The 15987-nt window shown below is 47.6% G+C and overlaps 2 protein-coding genes across 6 annotated transcripts; both read right to left on the bottom strand.

Moving 5' to 3' along the window:
- Positions 1-342: 342 nt before the first annotated feature.
- prpf3 (PRP3 pre-mRNA processing factor 3 homolog (yeast)) lies at positions 343-5405 on the bottom strand. Of its 5 annotated transcripts, none has more exons than XM_049731543.2 (17): positions 5214-5405; positions 4760-4912; positions 4253-4383; positions 4021-4191; positions 3847-3924; positions 3261-3508; positions 3064-3182; positions 2791-2978; positions 2543-2709; positions 2056-2144; positions 1798-1941; positions 1628-1727; positions 1449-1562; positions 1253-1371; positions 1088-1165; positions 960-1015; positions 343-890 (listed from the first exon to the last, which is right to left on the bottom strand). In XM_049731543.2, exons 2-17 carry the CDS (start codon positions 4902-4904, stop codon positions 741-743), a joined length of 2097 nt encoding a protein of 698 aa, XP_049587500.1. In that variant the 5' UTR covers positions 4905-4912; positions 5214-5405; the 3' UTR covers positions 343-740. The 5 variants fall into 5 exon arrangements, with proteins under 5 accessions (XP_049587500.1, XP_049587503.1, XP_049587502.1 ...); XM_049731546.2 differs by having other exon boundaries at positions 2062-2144; XM_049731545.2 differs by having other exon boundaries at positions 3261-3505.
- A 2700-nt stretch (positions 5406-8105) lies between these two features.
- LOC125975750 (circadian-associated transcriptional repressor) lies at positions 8106-14372 on the bottom strand. The gene is made up of 6 exons (XM_049731735.2): positions 14073-14372; positions 12568-12890; positions 12427-12502; positions 11951-12029; positions 11578-11749; positions 8106-11123 (listed from the first exon to the last, which is right to left on the bottom strand). Exons 2-6 carry the CDS (start codon positions 12886-12888, stop codon positions 10611-10613), a joined length of 1161 nt encoding a protein of 386 aa, XP_049587692.1. The 5' UTR covers positions 12889-12890; positions 14073-14372; the 3' UTR covers positions 8106-10610.
- Between the last annotated feature and the right edge of the window lie 1615 nt (positions 14373-15987).

Here is a 15987-nt window from a genome sequence, read left to right as displayed (position 1 = left end):
GATAGTTCAGGCGTTTCTCGACCTCCCGGAGGTTCCCTCAATATTAAGGACCAAGCTTGTCATGGGCCCAACAGTATGTAGCTAAAACAACGAATGAGACCAACAAGCCCCCTACAGCAACACACTGAAAATAAATGTACAGCGAAATGTCTAGTTTGGTGTAAAAAGAGGTATTTAATTTTAGTTATTTGGTTACAAATGCAGTTGTTAAAACAAAGTTGAGTCTTCAGAAATGGGCAACTCAAACTCCAACTTATTTTTCCAATTTATGGACTCGAGTATTTTCAATATACTATTCCCGAGAATGTTTTTTATTGGCCTTGACAATAATAAAATTCATCATTCACTTAAGGGATCAACTTTTATTGACACCTTGACTCGATACACTGCAGTGGCCTATCATAACAGAAATGTGTGGCTAAATCTTTTATATCACAGTGTAATCTTACAGAATAACCTAAAAAAAAAAAAAAAAAACAGCCATACATAAGCCCCACTCACGCTCGCTCACTCACTCGCTGACCATACATACATTATCTGCCAGGCGTTTCACAAAAGGCTTGATTGATCATCTTCTTGCACAGCCCGACCCGCCACTCGGCGTGTCCAGCAGAAATAACCCCTTTTACTGTTTCAAGTTCGTGTCAATCGGTAAGTCTGTCCGACGTCAGGTGAAGCCGGCCTACGAGTCTCTTTCAAACCGTGGGACTGAATCGCTCGTGTTCTTCCTGTTCAGGTCTTCAATCGTCGGCGCTGTCTAGCACACTCTTACTGAGAGCCAGATCCCAGTAGTGTTCTGTGCCATGTTTCTTGAAGTGTTCCCTGGCCATGTTTTCTGTAGGGCACTGCTTGAACTTTATGTCCCCGAAGGAGCGGTCTTTGGCCGTGCCCTGGACAGAGGGAGGCCCGTCACAACCATGCCAATCGATTTGCGTCTGGGGGCTCACTCAGACACTCACCTCCCAAATCAACCAGCACTTGTTGTTCCTCCTCGTGTCGTCGTCGCCATCCGGATCTGTGTGCAAGTTGGATGCGTGAGCTCGAGATCTCAAAAAGACAAACAAAAAGACGCCAGAGTGTCTCTCACCGTCTCGTTTGGAGTTATGCTCCTGCCACTTGACTCTGTGCATCATGAGTTTCTTGAACTTCTTCTGAGATTTGGGGCCTGCAACGAGACACCCGAGATCAGGATGGGAACTCAAGCCACATCACTAGAGACACACGACGACACCTGATGATTTGATGCGCTCACCTCCTTCCACCACAACCAAGTTAACGTCTTTATGCAGGACGACAGTGCCGGTCAGGTAGAGCTGGTTGGCATTGGCTTCCACTTTGAACTTCTTTGCTGGATTTTGCAGGTTACGGATCCTGTGCGGGAAGAGCAGATCCCCTTTTGAGAGTCTGCAAACATCTGATGGAGGCATACGCACCCGCTGCCCACTAACCTGTACACGGAAATGTGAACCCCTCCGCTGAGATCCTCCTTCAACTTCTTCACCTTCTTTTCTTTGCGCTGCTCAGCCGTGAGCTTGCGCGCCGCGTTGGCCTCTTCGTGGGCTCTGCACAAAGAGCGAGACGAGACCACATCAAGCCGACCCCGAGAGCGGCGCGACGAACGACCTACTTTTGTCTCTTGGCCATCTGCGCTCTGACGTGGGCTTCCACTTTGGTGGGGTCCTGAACCGCCTCGGTCCCTAACACTCTCATCAGGTTGGAGATGCGAACTGCCAAAAGCCAGGACATACGTTAGACACGCCCAGTGCTCCTTGTCTTTCGCACCCGCGTGGCGGCTACCTTTGGGCTCCGGTGGCGGCATCAGTCCAAGACGGACCTTTTCTTGTACTTCCTTTTGGCCTTCCCGTCGAGTCTGTCGTCTCAGCTTCTTCTGTTCTTTCTTGGTCAAGTAAACGCCCAGCGTGACCGGTTTGTCCTTGTCGACTGGCGGTGGCACAAAAAGTACACGCACACACAAACACTGTAACCGGTTTAGTCCTTGACGATGAGGTGGTCGCTGATGCAGTAAATAATAAGATAGAGGAGTTTCACACTTACACTTACCAGGAGGACTAATTTGGGCCGGATGCTCCACTAAATTTGTCACTCCGAAAAGCACCACCTCATCAAGTTTGGTTTCTGGCTTTCTTCATGGGGTACAAAAAAAGAAAATAGAGATCTTAAAAGTTGCACCCAAATGTTTAGGAACCTATTTTGTGGCATTCTTACAGAAAATGCAGCTACTCTGTCCAATCCAAAACACATCTTTTGTCCTTCTCACAAAAAACACCAACATTTACAACAATGGCGGACGTTCTTAAGACGATTTACATTTCTACAGTAGACTTTTTACAAACAAATAACAAAAAGAGTCATTCCTGTTTCAGTTGAAATGTGACTTGACTTAAAAGGGCATATTTCATTTGATACCTTCGTGTGAATTAATTGAATATTCACGCTGAGAAAAAGTTTGACAGCAACAATATGTTCGCCGCACTCAAAGGATGTAGAATTCTTCCATCGCTTGCATGTGCTCATAGCTTACATTTCGATGTTGGTGGGCAAGATAAAGGAGTCCCACCACTCGATGTTGGGCACTTCGCTGTCGCCAATGTCCTTCCTGGGAGCGATCAGAGCCAGCTTGGTGGAGGCGTGGATTCCCGTCTTCTTGGCGGCCTGGGAAATCTCATTCTGTAACCTCTCCAGCTGGGCCTGCCGACCAACAGAAAAGTTCCCTTTTGAAAAGCGACCGTCGGAGGGTTTCGCGAAACCACGCGTGGAGCGGACTCCTACCTTTGTTCGAATTCTTTGAGCAATCTTCTCAAACCGACCCTGCTCATGAAACTTGAAAGTTTTGCGCGTCCGCTGGGATGCAATCAGAGTTACGCGATTGTCAAAGTAGGACGTGGACTCCAGCTCCTCTCCAGGCTTCTCTTTGAGTTGCTGACGGAACTGTTCCCTTTTCACCGCCCGAATGTTGGCTGGACATGGGAGAGGACGGAGTGCAGATTTACTAACACCCAAACTAGCTTGCACTGCGAGTCACAAGTGTCGTGATGAAGGTACCTTTGAGTGTTGGCATGCGATGAGTCAGCTCGATCTCTTTGCCGGTAGCATCCACTGTCCTGCCCTTGTCGTCTAGAATGAGCGGTGTTGGTTTATTCACTTCCTTCACTTCCACTTTCCTGGCAGAGACCACAGAAAAAAAAAAGCCTTCCAACCACCGGACACGGACCCAAATTTTAGCGCCTCGCGTCACTCACGGTGGGGCGATTCCCATGGCGTGAAGGTTGGCCAGAGCCACAAAGTTGTGAGGGATGGAGTTGCCCAACATGCCCAGAATGTTGGGCTTCACCGGCATCTGCGACTGCAGGCGCGCCTGCTCCTCGGCCACCCTGCGAGCTTTCTCAATGGCGTCGTTCATGAAGCTGGCAGCCTGCGAGGGCATGATGGAGCCGCCTACGCTGACGGGGCCCAGAAGGCGCGACATGGGAGATTCCATTTGTGTCTGCTGGGTAGAGAGGAGGCAAAGGAGTCATTTTTCACCTGCTATGATGGATCCCTATACGCGGGGGGGGGGGGGGGGGGGGGGGGGGGGGCAACAGTAAACACTGATCAGCAATATTCCTTTGAAAACAAATAGTTACACTTTACGCGTATATCACAATAATCACAGGCATATATTTTTTATTCTCTGCAGAAAAACACACCATCGCTCCTTACCAAGTCGCCAAATCCATGACAATCTAACGTTGATGATTTTGGCTATTGGCGAGTCCCAATCTCCCGGAAACAACGAGGGTCCACTGAATCAACAATTTCTGTTGCTCAATTTTTGGCTCCAATTACCTGAGCAGGAGATGTAATGTTCAGTTGTTTCCTTCGCTGTTCAATTTGCTTGGTGGCTTCCTCCATCATCTGTTTGATCTGTTTGATGATGCACAAGAGCAATCAGAAAAGGATCCACAGTGAGTGTCTCCACGATCTCGTCTATCATGGGTCGCATCTGCGGTGAGGTCTCACCTGCAGTTTGCTGAGCATGCCCGGACTCTCCGACGGCGGTCCCGGAATGACCTCGGGCTCCTCCACTTCCTGAAAACGAGGCACCCGCTTGCGCTTGGGTGCCGCGCCATCGACAGCGGGCGGCGCGGCACTTTTCACTCCACCCGTGTCTGTCTCGTCACTGAATGCATCCTGAGAAGCACAGTTAGAGGTCAAAGTCTGGGACATTTGTATTCAAGTCGTCTTTGTTTACCTTCAACTCTCGCTTGCGGGTCTTTTCTCCGTTTCCTTTGCTGCTTCGGGAACCACGGCTCTCCTCCAACACTTCGAAGAGACGCTCGACGAAACTCCCGGCTGATTCATTCAGGAAAGGGTGCAATTGGTCTAAGAGGAATCGAAGATGAATCCACTACTGAACCTTTCACAATTACTACAACCAACATGGATTTACAATTATATTGCGTAATGTAGTTTGCAAGGATGTAGTACTGAAACTGTGATGCTGTCTATAATTTAAAAAAAATGCAGAGAATAGGTTTGTTTTTAGTTCTCCTTACCTACACATCAAGTTAAATATGTGCTCAGCATGCAGACAGTTCATTTGTTATGCATAACAATGAGGTCACGTCACCTGGAGTTGACATCTCGTCATTTCCCCAAAATATTTCAACCTCCTCTCACCTTGCTCCTGAGTCCATCAGATGAGCCTTTTTCCCCTTCTTGCACACTTTTATAAAATAAATCCACAATTGAAATGTACCTGTTGTTTTCCTTTTGTCCAGACCTTTCCCCACGCACTGCAGAGCCACGGTGACCACGGTGGGCTCCGAGAAGCCGAGCATCTTCTTCACAGTGCGCTCCACCCATGGCCTCAATTCCTCCACCTCCCGTTTAGGAAGCGACATTCTCTCGTCTGCAAGATACGCGTAAAATTTTACAAATGTTGATTGAGACACGCGACGACGCAGTTTGCTGGTTAGAGAAAAAACGAGTGCTAAGTCGTACTTTTACCGTTCCACGAGCAATTGACTCAGTTTGGACACCGGGCGAACATCAACCATGTGATTAACATGTTGAAATGACAGGTGTTAAATGCGATTGAGTGAAAATGATGCCAAAAGGCAATCCCGACCCCGAAAAGTGTCTGGCTACATGCTAACATTAGCACCATTAGCACACAGTGGCACACAGGGCGCAAAAAGCCGCTTCGTTACCTTATAAACGCTTTCCCGTTTCCGTGAGCCGGTATGTGGACACCAGCGTGGTGAAAATAACTAAGCTAGGATCCGCTTAGAGACGTTTAGCACACCGTAAAGGAAGATGTTTTCTTGACAATTTAGAGTTGGGTCGCGCGGTTGCGTCCGTTCCCACAACGTTGTTTCCTTACTACCCGGAAAAGGAAATACTGACTTTTTTTCTTCTTCACCGTCTTCTTTTCGCGGTCACTTTTGGAGGTTTTCGTTAGGTTGACCTCTAGCGGCAAAAAACAGTATCCAGTGCATTCACGACAAGCGTGAGCGAGTTCATGAAAATGAGTCAAATGTTTTTTAAATATAATACCACCATTGTAACATAATTTTGCAAAGTTGTAAATACCTAAAAATATCTAAGGAGATATACTGTACAGTAGAGTATTGTGTTTCAGAAAGAAATTTAAACAGATGATTGGGGAACAGTAAAAGCCATTGTTTTCAATGTTATAGTAAGAATAAAGCATAATGCATGAAACTCGTGACTAAATCCTTTCGAGGTTTTTTGTTGACATTTTGCTGCAGCAGCTCACTAATCGAGTCTGATTCGCCAGGGTGGCGTAAAACATAGTTTATCTATTGATCGCAGCCATGAACATGTGATGATCAAGTGACAGCGCCGCCCCCCCCCCCCCCCCCCCCACACACACACACATACACGCTCCATCCCCCCATACCCCCACCCTCGCCCCTAATTTGACTATCTTTACAGGAAGTGGGTCAACTGAGTGGCAATAGAGTAGCATGATCACGAAAGCGCTCGTGAGCCCGGAGCCTCGCTTCGTCTGCCAGACAGTAAACAGACACACACACGCACACACACACATGAACACACACACACACGCACACACACACACATCCGTCCCTCCCTTGGCCAAACTCCCAAATAATTGCACAAATCATCCATGTCATTCAAGAGAAAGAGCGAAACTAACCAGCTGTGTGAGAAACCTAAAATGTGTAGTAAAATACAAAATCTAATCAAATATACTTTCCAAGACCTTGTTACAGGTGTCCCACAAGGTTCAGATCTGGGTCCAATCCTGTTTAGTCATTCTCGAAACGATAAGACCTTCAACACTCAATGAGATGAGATATGTGGACGTCACACTCTGCCTTTGTAATGGACCTCCCCATGTGTACCCCAAACACTCCCCTCACACCCACCCTGACCTCTTTGCCAACCAGCCCATTATGTAATGACGGTTGTGCACTTTCTGACACACACACAAGCGTGCATGCACACACGCATGGTCCTCCCCTCAATACACACTCGGGCGCTTCTATAATCTAGACAAAACGCGTACTTTCTGATTGCAACTGTTTCGTCTCCACTTAAGCGGCCTATTATAGGCCTCATTGCAATGACACCAATATGTAAAGTGTCTTGTTATATAAGGCGGCTGGTCATTTACGAGAAAATATAGGCAACCCCCAGTGCTGCATGGTTTGGTCTAGCTCATTGTGTGTTTTGCAATGTTTCATCACAATGACCCACTTTGTGGCGGGTTTTTTGACAGGAGGCACTAAATCATCCTCTCTTCGAGGACCTCTGCTGTCTGTATACGTTCTCACAAGGACCTCGGCAGCATCTACACGCGTTGTGGCCTCGAGCACGTGAATGTGTGCCTATCAGTGATCCATTGAGCACCACGCATACTATTGCGAGGACATATTTTGACTTGACTTGATCTTAAATGTTATTTTTGAGAGGTACGAGGATTCTGCCCAATAGCCAGCAAGATTGTTCAAACGACGGCTTGTATCTGCAAAAACTTGTATCTCAAGACGACAGGCTCGGTGTTTAACAAAAGTCAAGTGAAAGCGGGCCTCAGCCTCTAAACGGAGAAGAGGGAGGGAGGCAGGGAGGGCAGGGGCTTCTCTTCTAAAAACTGCATGGATACAAGGGGGGGCATGGGTGCAGGGGGTTGAGGGGGTTGGGCACTGGTGCCTGTGTCACAAAAGTGGCCCATTCGTACATCAACCAACAATCACGGTCTCACTCCACTCTGTGTGTGTGTGGGAGGGAAATACTAATGCATTTTGTAGGACTTTTTGAGGCTGCATGAGATTCATTCAGACAGTGGGGGAGGGTTAGGTGGTGGGGGCATTAAACCACACCCTTGGTAAATGTGCCAGTCCCCTTACACATCAATTTCTGGCAAAGCATTGCACAAAAAATGCCAAGTGAGCCAACATTTGGATCTTTTTTTTTTTCTCTCTCAAATAAGCAGATTGTAAACAAACTATGCGAGAGATGGGCTCGTGACCCACATCAGTGTCAGCAAAAGATGAACACAAAGAGTGGAGCAACACATGTAGACAATACACAAACATACTACTTTCTTGATCCTCTGCCAACAATGACAAGATTCACTAATATTTTTAACTACATTTTGTTTTGTGTCATTTTTTTGGTCTAATTTAGTTTTGATTCGTTTCTGTTTTAGGGTGATTTGTTGGGTTTGTTCTTCAGTTATTTGTTTACATTCAATTCAATTGTATTTATGCACATTTCAATTTGCTATGATTGAATTTGATTGTGTTGTTGTTGCTGCAGGGCTTTTGACTGATGTCTAGCTCGTGCTTCAAGTGCCCCACCCGCAGACCCCTCCATTCAAAATATTACCTCAACATTACTCACAAGCGTCAAAGCCACATATACGAGCAATTGTGGTGTTCTGTTTTGGCAGCTGGTTGGAGGCTCAATGCGCCCCCCCACCCCAACCAGATTTGTGAGGTTGTAGTCACGCACGCACAAACCCATATGAAAATGTCCATCCTCTTAACGTGCACCCCCAATGCGCCGCATCTGTTTGCCGTGAGCCCCTTTGAATAACATTACACAAGTTCCCATTTCGCTGCGAAAAATGCCATTTTATTCCAAAACTTTGCTTTTTTGTGTGTGGTCACAGGAAAAAAATTTAGCTGGAGTAAGTTTCAACTGAAGGTGAACCAAAGACTGGAAAACTAACAGGATTGAGGGAGATGAAGGACGAAGGGGGATAGGGCAGCCCAGTGCTGTGGGGGAGGGGCGAAGCAAAGTAGTAAAGCTGGCAGTAGTGAAGGAAAGAAGGAAGGAAGGAGGGAAGGAAGGAGGGAAGGAAGGAAGGAAGGAAGGAAGGAAGGAAGGAGGGAAGGAAGGAAGGAAGGAAGGAAGGAAGGAAGGAAGGAAGGAAGGAAGGAAGGAAGGAAGGAAGGAAGGAAGGAAGGAAGGAAGGAAGGAAGGAAGGAAGGAAGGCTACAAGATTCCCAAATGTTCCCTAAGCAGTCATAGATGACATAGAAAAGGTACATGAAAAATTAAGTGCAATCATTCGGTCACGCCTTGGCCGTAGAAAAAAAGTGGAAGTGTGGAAGACGACCCCCCCCCCCCCCAATACACACACAAAATACAAGACGCTCCCCCAAACGGAGACTCTGACAGTGTGTGATGGACACAGGGAGGCTTTTAAGTCAGACTCTCGTAATAAGGCCTGCGTTACACCTCGCCACGCTACCACCTAAGGAGCCATTCAAAGCAACTCAATAAATAAAACAAATTGAAAGAAATAGATTTAAAATACAATTCAATTCATTAAAAATGCTAAATTAATATAATTAAACAAAAATCAACAACTCAAAAAATTAAACAAGTTTATATTTCAATAAAAACAAATGGAATAAAAAAGCAAAATCAAGTAGAACTCAAATTAAATCAACAAAATTGAAAAAAAATTAACTGAAATGAATTATAAATACATTTGACAAAATACAGACAAAACAAACTCATAATAAAATAAACCCCAAAACAAAGAAAAAAAACTAAAGTAATCTAAAACAAAATAAAATGCAACTTAAAACAAAGTTAAAAAAAAGGGGGAAAAACTCCAACGCAATTGGGAATTCAACAAAATAAATTTAAATGACATAGAATAAAGAAATTTAAAAAAACACATTGAATAGGAAATATGAATAATTGTAAACATCAAAATGAACAAAATAAATCCAAAAATAACATGAACCAAAATCAGTTCTCAATAACATCCAACAGAAATGAACTGGAAGGCGTTTGTCGGCCGCCTTGCTGGCTCGATGGAAATAATTTGAGAAAGTTGAGTGGAAATATTTCCAGCACTTTAGCATGAGTTGCTGGTTTGCGACGCCGAGGCCACCGCTACTCCTCCATGTTTGGACTCGGGAGTTCCGATGCGAGTTAGCAGCACAGGAGGAGGAAGGAAGCGGCGCTTGCTCGCTAGCTAGCTTGCTTGCCGCTGGCAAGTGGAGACAAGTTTGTTTACATTTTTCTATCATTTCAAGTTTTGCAGTTGCACCAGCCTTCAGTTCGATCCCTCAATTCAGGCTGAAGCTGAAAAAAAAAAAAAAGGCTAGCAGATTAACCTCTGCTGACAAGATGGAGGCATATTTATGAATTGGAACAGATCGTTAGCGTAGCGCAATGAGCAAAGTCAGCATTTGTAGATTGTCAGTTATGGTCATCTGCAAAATTTGAACCAAATTTACAGCATTATTCAAAATATTTTTGCTAGTCAGCTAACAATCATTAGCCGACTAGCATAAATACCTGTGTAATATTTTGAACTTACTGCAAAAGTCCCAGTAAAAATGACCAGTGTTTTGTGGTGCTGGCAAAGGTTAAATTGAACTTTTGTTTCCTGGAAAATGTTGAAACATGACTTGGGCATTTACGCTATTAGGCTAATGAGTGTGCAGGACGATGTAATGTTATGTTACAAGTACGAAGGTTCCAGGCGACTACTGTCAAGATGTGTTGTGTTGTTATCTTTTTTGTTGTTGTTTTAAAAGCAAACAATCAAAATATAATTGAAATGCACTCCCAGCACCAATTGTTTCCTTCTGAAAAACAAAAAAAAACAAAAACACATCCTATTTGGTAAAAGGCACAGTAGTCTGACGGTTCAAAAAGTAAAACACACGTGTCAACAATGTAGTTAAAAAAAAGGTTGACACCCTCGCTGTGCGTTTTCCTCAGCTGCCAGAAAAATAAATACCAAGAATAATAAATAAATGCAGTGTCAGATAAATTAACGGTGATCTCCGATTACATTCGTGAGTTAATGACATCGTTTCCTTTCTCCCCATAGTCTCCACAGTCCTTGAATGCATCACTGGTCCAGTGAAGTACAAACGCCCTTTGCTTTTTTTCTTGCGGTGGCTATGTACAACCTGTAAAAGGTTACATTGTCCGCCACTTCCTCTCCTGACAGGAAGTGCTCCACTCAGTCATCTTGTTTGAGATTTCACTTGACTTGCTACTCTCCTCCATGATTTCTTTGCACATTTTGACACAATTTGTGATTATCAACACGCGTTTGATTTTGCTCTGGCTGTGTTATTCACTCAGGTCTCGGAGGGCGCGCCCGGGTCCTGATGGTCTTCGCCTCCTTGCTCGTCGGCAGCAGCTGCGTGGCTTTGGCAGCGTGCGGCTTTCTCGAGATTCTTGCTGTGCTCGGGGGGCGTGGTGGAGGACACGGCGCTGTCCTGCGTGGCCGCCGCTGCCGCGCCCGTCTTCCTCGGGGACAGGATGGGGGCAACGTGCACCCACGTGAGGCTGGGCTCAGAACCACGAGCCGTTTTGTACTCTGACAGGTTGCCCGAACCGTCAGAGTCGCTGGCGTTTCCCTTTGCAGAATTTTGGTGTGGCGGTGGCGATGACAACGACGGAGGAGGAGGAGGAGGAGGAGGAGGGGGTGGTGGTGGGAGGCAGGGGCCGCCTTCCGTGGCTTCCGTTTGTGTCTCTTCTTCCTCGCTGTCGTCTGGAAGATGCTTCTCTTGTGCACTAAGGCGAGGGCACTTGGGGAGGCCCGGAGAGGACGTGGGGGAGTCGGTTCCTGTCCAGCTGAGTCGGCGTTTCTGCAAATGTCAACGGCAATGTCACATGTCCTGGAAAATTACCAATTCATACTTCAGTCCTAATTTTACTGCGTTGGAGCTGTAATGCTTGAGGAGGATCAAATTATAATAAGAAAATAAATGCCAAACCCAATTAGATGTAGGAATACAAATGATGGAGCCTATCCCAGCAGTCATCGAGCAAACAACAAGAGTGCACTACATTCCCTCACTACATGTGTTGCTCCACCGTTTGTGATGCTTCTAAAAGTGCGACTTTCAACGTTAACTGTTAGCAAGTCAATAACATTTGTTTGCATGAAGGTCAATGGCTAGCGAAGGCAAAGGTAGTTTCCAATGAACAAAGTGAAATTCTTTCTTTTGTGTCTCGTATTCAAGTCAAGTTCAGCTGGACTGTATGGTCGGTTGTTGGCATAAACGACACCGCGCGCATCAACGCTTGATCGGCGCTCACCTTGACCGGGATATGCAGCTGATCCTTGTGCTTGTGCGGGGGCGTGGCGTCTACTGCGGGGCAGGCGGGTGAAGTGGCGGCAGCAGAAGATGACGGCGGGAGGACGGCGATCTGAGGAAACCACAGCTTCAGCATCATCTCCACTTGGAGAAGCGTGTTGAGGTAGCGCTCCCTGGAAGAAGACAACCGTGCATAACTTCAATCAGGGGAACATCTGTACGCCCGTCTTGTCGCCCACAACACACCGAATGGATGTTTCATTAGGTAGTGGCTACCACACGGGTGTGAGGAACATCCACGGATTTCAAGACTCACGGGCATATATTCTTTATCCTCTAGCAAACATGATATGTCAGCATGAGGCTTATCTTACCCGCTGTTTGGTTTCTGCAAGACCCCCACAATCCGCTGGATGCGATCCATGGCGACGCTCTGCTGAAAACTACTCAGACCTGTCAATCGCAAACATAAGCCCTCGTCAGCGTTCGCGCCGCGAAGCCGCCGGGCCGGTCGCCCCAATGGAGGTGATGAGTCAGCCGCACCGGATCAACAGTGTGCGCTCTTCCCATTTGCGGACCGGAAAAGATTGTAGACGGGCGTATTCAGCAGAGTTAAGACAGTAGCGTGCTGCCGCCAGCATCAGGTGGCTCACACCCACTTGTCCCATCACACTTATTTGCTCCGGACGCAATTATTTATCAATGATGAATCATGTCACTTTGGTCATCCATCAATGCCAGCAACATATAGTGACAGGCGTACAATGCAAATCTTTATTTCTATGTCGTTTTGCTGACGAGGGGCCAAGGAAAGGTTGGGAAGGCCCGTGCCACAAGCAAGGACGCTTACCACGGTCAAATCGGCCCTTCTTGAGCCCGTTGAGCAGCTCTAGCAGGGGCCTGACGAAACCCTGAAGCTCAGCACACTGAAGGGAAGCAGCAGAGGGATGGATTAGTGGCCGCCACTCTGAGGTGGAGCGTGGCTGCTCACCTTCTGAGCAAACAGCAGGTCGCCCTGCGACTTAGGATTCTGGGCTGGCGAGGCGCCGTCCTCATTTTGCTCTTTGTCGGCATAGCCGTCACAGGCCCACTGCGAGGCGGGGCTGTTAGCGGCCCGGCCGGCGTGGGCGTCGGCTGCCGCCGGACCCCTCGCCATCGGACCCGCCGCCGCCACCGCAGCCTCCAGGAGGGCCGAGGAAGAGGCGTCGGTCAGGAAGACGTCGGCGTCGTCAGAGTCGCTGAAGAGGAGGCTGTCGCTGGAGCTGAGTGAGTCCAAGGAGGGTTGGGACGACGTGCTGCCCTGGGACTGCATCTCTGGCAAAGGGGGACCGACACAAGTCAGTCACATCCAAAAGCTCACGTGCGGCGTGCGCCACACAAAATGGTGGTGTCCTACTTGAAGGCGGCACGGGGGGCAGGCAGTGCACAATGGTAGCGTATGTCTGGCTCCCATTGAAGAGATTGGAGACGGAAGAGAGTAAAAATGTGAAGGGGGGGTGGGGAGGGGACGAGAGTGGCGGAATCAGAATAGGCCGTCTGCTTCTCTCACAGCCTCCAGTGCTCAGCTTGTAGCGCCGCCCTCGCCGGCTCTGGGCTGAAGCGCCATCCTCATCCCTCCCCACCCCCCCTTCCTCACATGAGACCCCCGCCCCCTTCCTCCTCTCCCACCCCACCCCCTTACACACACACACACACACACACACACACACACACACAAAGTCCTCTCTTTGCATTTCTGCATGCCTCTCATCCTCTCGCGTACGCATTCAGGCTGGCCGCCCCTCTCTGTCTTCCTTCCGCCACTTCCTTCAATAATATTTACGATAAACAGGAGGCCATATTAACATTTCGCCATTTGTGGCTCAAACGTTTGAGGGCTTCTCAAAGCAGCACCTCGGAGGATTTTAGTGCATTTAGAATTGCACCACGGCCCCGAGCAAATGCTGTCGTGTAGACCCCCGCCCCCCACCCGATCTATTCCGCTCTCCCTGCTGGACCCTGAGCCCTGGGGGAGGTCACACTTTTCACGCCCACTTTAGAAGAGGCACATTGAAAGTCACCGGGTTGGACTTGTAGCAATGGAACGACACTTTTACAGATTGTTTCATTCATCACGAGTTCATTTTAACAAGAGAAGTGAACAATTTGTAACAAGCTCGGTCGGTGACACACATCCGATGTAGGCAACCAATGAGACAAATGTAGACTCAAAGAGGCCCTCAAGGTAACAGATATCAAATTGGATGTACGGTATGCTTGGCAAATAAAAATAGAAGAAAATAAAAACCTTGAACTCCGAAAACCGAATTCTTCAAAGAGTGTAACTAAAACAATGAGGACGCAGTGCACAAATACTGTTTACATAGATGATATAGATAGATGATAGTTAAGATAAGTAGATAGACAGATAGATGAAGGCGAACAAACAGGATGTGGCTAGCTTGCCAACTTCAGAGAGCCACACACATAAACAAAGAGGAAAATGACGTTACTCACCCTCCACTCGGTGCTTTCACGATACAAAACACCACAATAGTAGCTGGGTTTCGCCTCCGACTTGTTTCCGTCAGTGAGCCGTGCAGGGTGAGCCGAGTAGCATTTGGGCGACCGGTCTCAACTTGGTCGCACTCGCATCCGCACGTCAACTCCGGCCGGCCGTGCGTTGCCTTTAGCTTGAGTCGCCTTGCGTGTGCGTTTGCTTGCGCTTTCTTCCTCGCTTTCGCTCTTCCCCCGCTCACTTTACTAGCGTCAACATGTGCCGGGATCCACGTGCCCACGTCATCGGCGCGGCCCATTGGCGGAGGATACCTGAGGGGGCCACGCATCATTGGTCGAGACGCTCAGCCAGTGATTGGTTTGCTGGGCGCCGATTGGACGGCGGCACGGCCGCTCGTGGCCCCGCCTACTCATGTGCCGCCCGTGTGGAGGCTTCTTGCGGCGTTTGCGGCTTTAGTTCTACTACAAGAGCGAGCTGGTGTAAACACACGCGTGCGCTACCCCGCCCACCTCCACGGAGGGGAAAAAAAAACAGCATTCTGACTGAAAGTCTGCTTCTCCCTGCAATATTTTAGGGCGGTAAAGTCAAAACTGAGATCATGTGGTTGCACAAGTTTGCACACCCTATTATGAACATCGGCTATTTTCAAAATGAACCACCTCAAAGCTCAGTCCTTCTCGTCGGCTTGACCTGACAGTTTTTTTCAACTGTGATTTGGACCTGCTCATAATTCCATATCTAAAGTCTAATTTGAGGGCTGGAAGAACTTTTAAAATGATTCACCTTGGTCAGAGTATATTAGAAACACCTGGCATTTGAACATGTGGAAGTTTTCTGTCTATCTAGTCCAGTGGTTCTTAACCAGGGTTCGATCGAACCCGAGGGGTTCCGTGAGTCGGTCTCAGGGGTTCGGCAGAGCCTCCACTGCAGAGGTCCAATCATACCTGATTTACATTTAAATTCGTGATGACGCATATCTGAACTGGTCTCGTGAAGGCAACAACAGAAGTCACTCTGATCTGCAGGTATGTAATTTGTTTTGAATTCATGCATTGTGTTTTTTTTTTTCTTTCAACAAGGTGATGTTCATGCACGGCTCATTTTGTGCACCAGTAATAAACATTGATGTCTTGAAAAAAAAAAAGGTTTCACTAAAGAGGGGTTCGGTGAATGCGCATATGATACTGGTGTGGTTCAGTACCTCCAACAAGGTTAAGAACCAATGATCTAGTCATTCATTCATCCTTCCACTTCCATCCACGAAGCCACCATGCGCTCTATCGTCCATCCCGTACACTGAGCCCAATCGCAGATTCACGAAAAGATGCACAGCAGCTCCATCAGCGTTCGTCGTCACGAAGCGCTGTCTGTTGAGCAAAAGAGCGGCTGGCGTTTGCGTCGACGTTGCCGTGTCTGTCTCCAGGCAACACTGCTAACTATGCAAGTGTTAGCCGAGGCCACCGTTCAACATAACAACACCTTGCCAACGCTTGGAGGGAAGTTCGAGCATCAGACGAGTGACTTGACTTGCTATTGATTTATCAACACTTAATTTCAGCTCTTACTGCTCAGGTTGGGCCAACCTGTTCTTGGCTTTGGGGAGCACCACGGTAGTAATATGACTCAGTAGTGTTTGGAATTTACAGCTTCTGTGTTGGGTGTACTGATTGAATTTCATTTGCAAGTTTCTTTCTCTCTCCTGCTTGCTCAGTGGCACATCCTGGCCATCCATCCGGTGAGTCGGTCAGTCAGTCTACTGCCACTTCCGCTCCTCTGGTAGCAAGCCTGTCATCGTGAAGGCTTTGCTCATGAGTGTTGCTCACATGTTATGCACAGAGAATGAGTGAAGAGTGGTGCCTTGTGAAATGGGCCAGGTCACCCACCCCCACTACGCAACATACATGTGAACCCTCT

This window comes from Syngnathus scovelli, chromosome 9 (genome assembly GCF_024217435.2).
Source record: "Syngnathus scovelli strain Florida chromosome 9, RoL_Ssco_1.2, whole genome shotgun sequence".
Lineage (NCBI taxonomy): Eukaryota > Metazoa > Chordata > Actinopteri > Syngnathiformes > Syngnathidae > Syngnathus > Syngnathus scovelli.
Note: the sequence above shows the minus strand (reverse complement) of the source record. Positions and strands in the feature narration are given on the sequence as shown.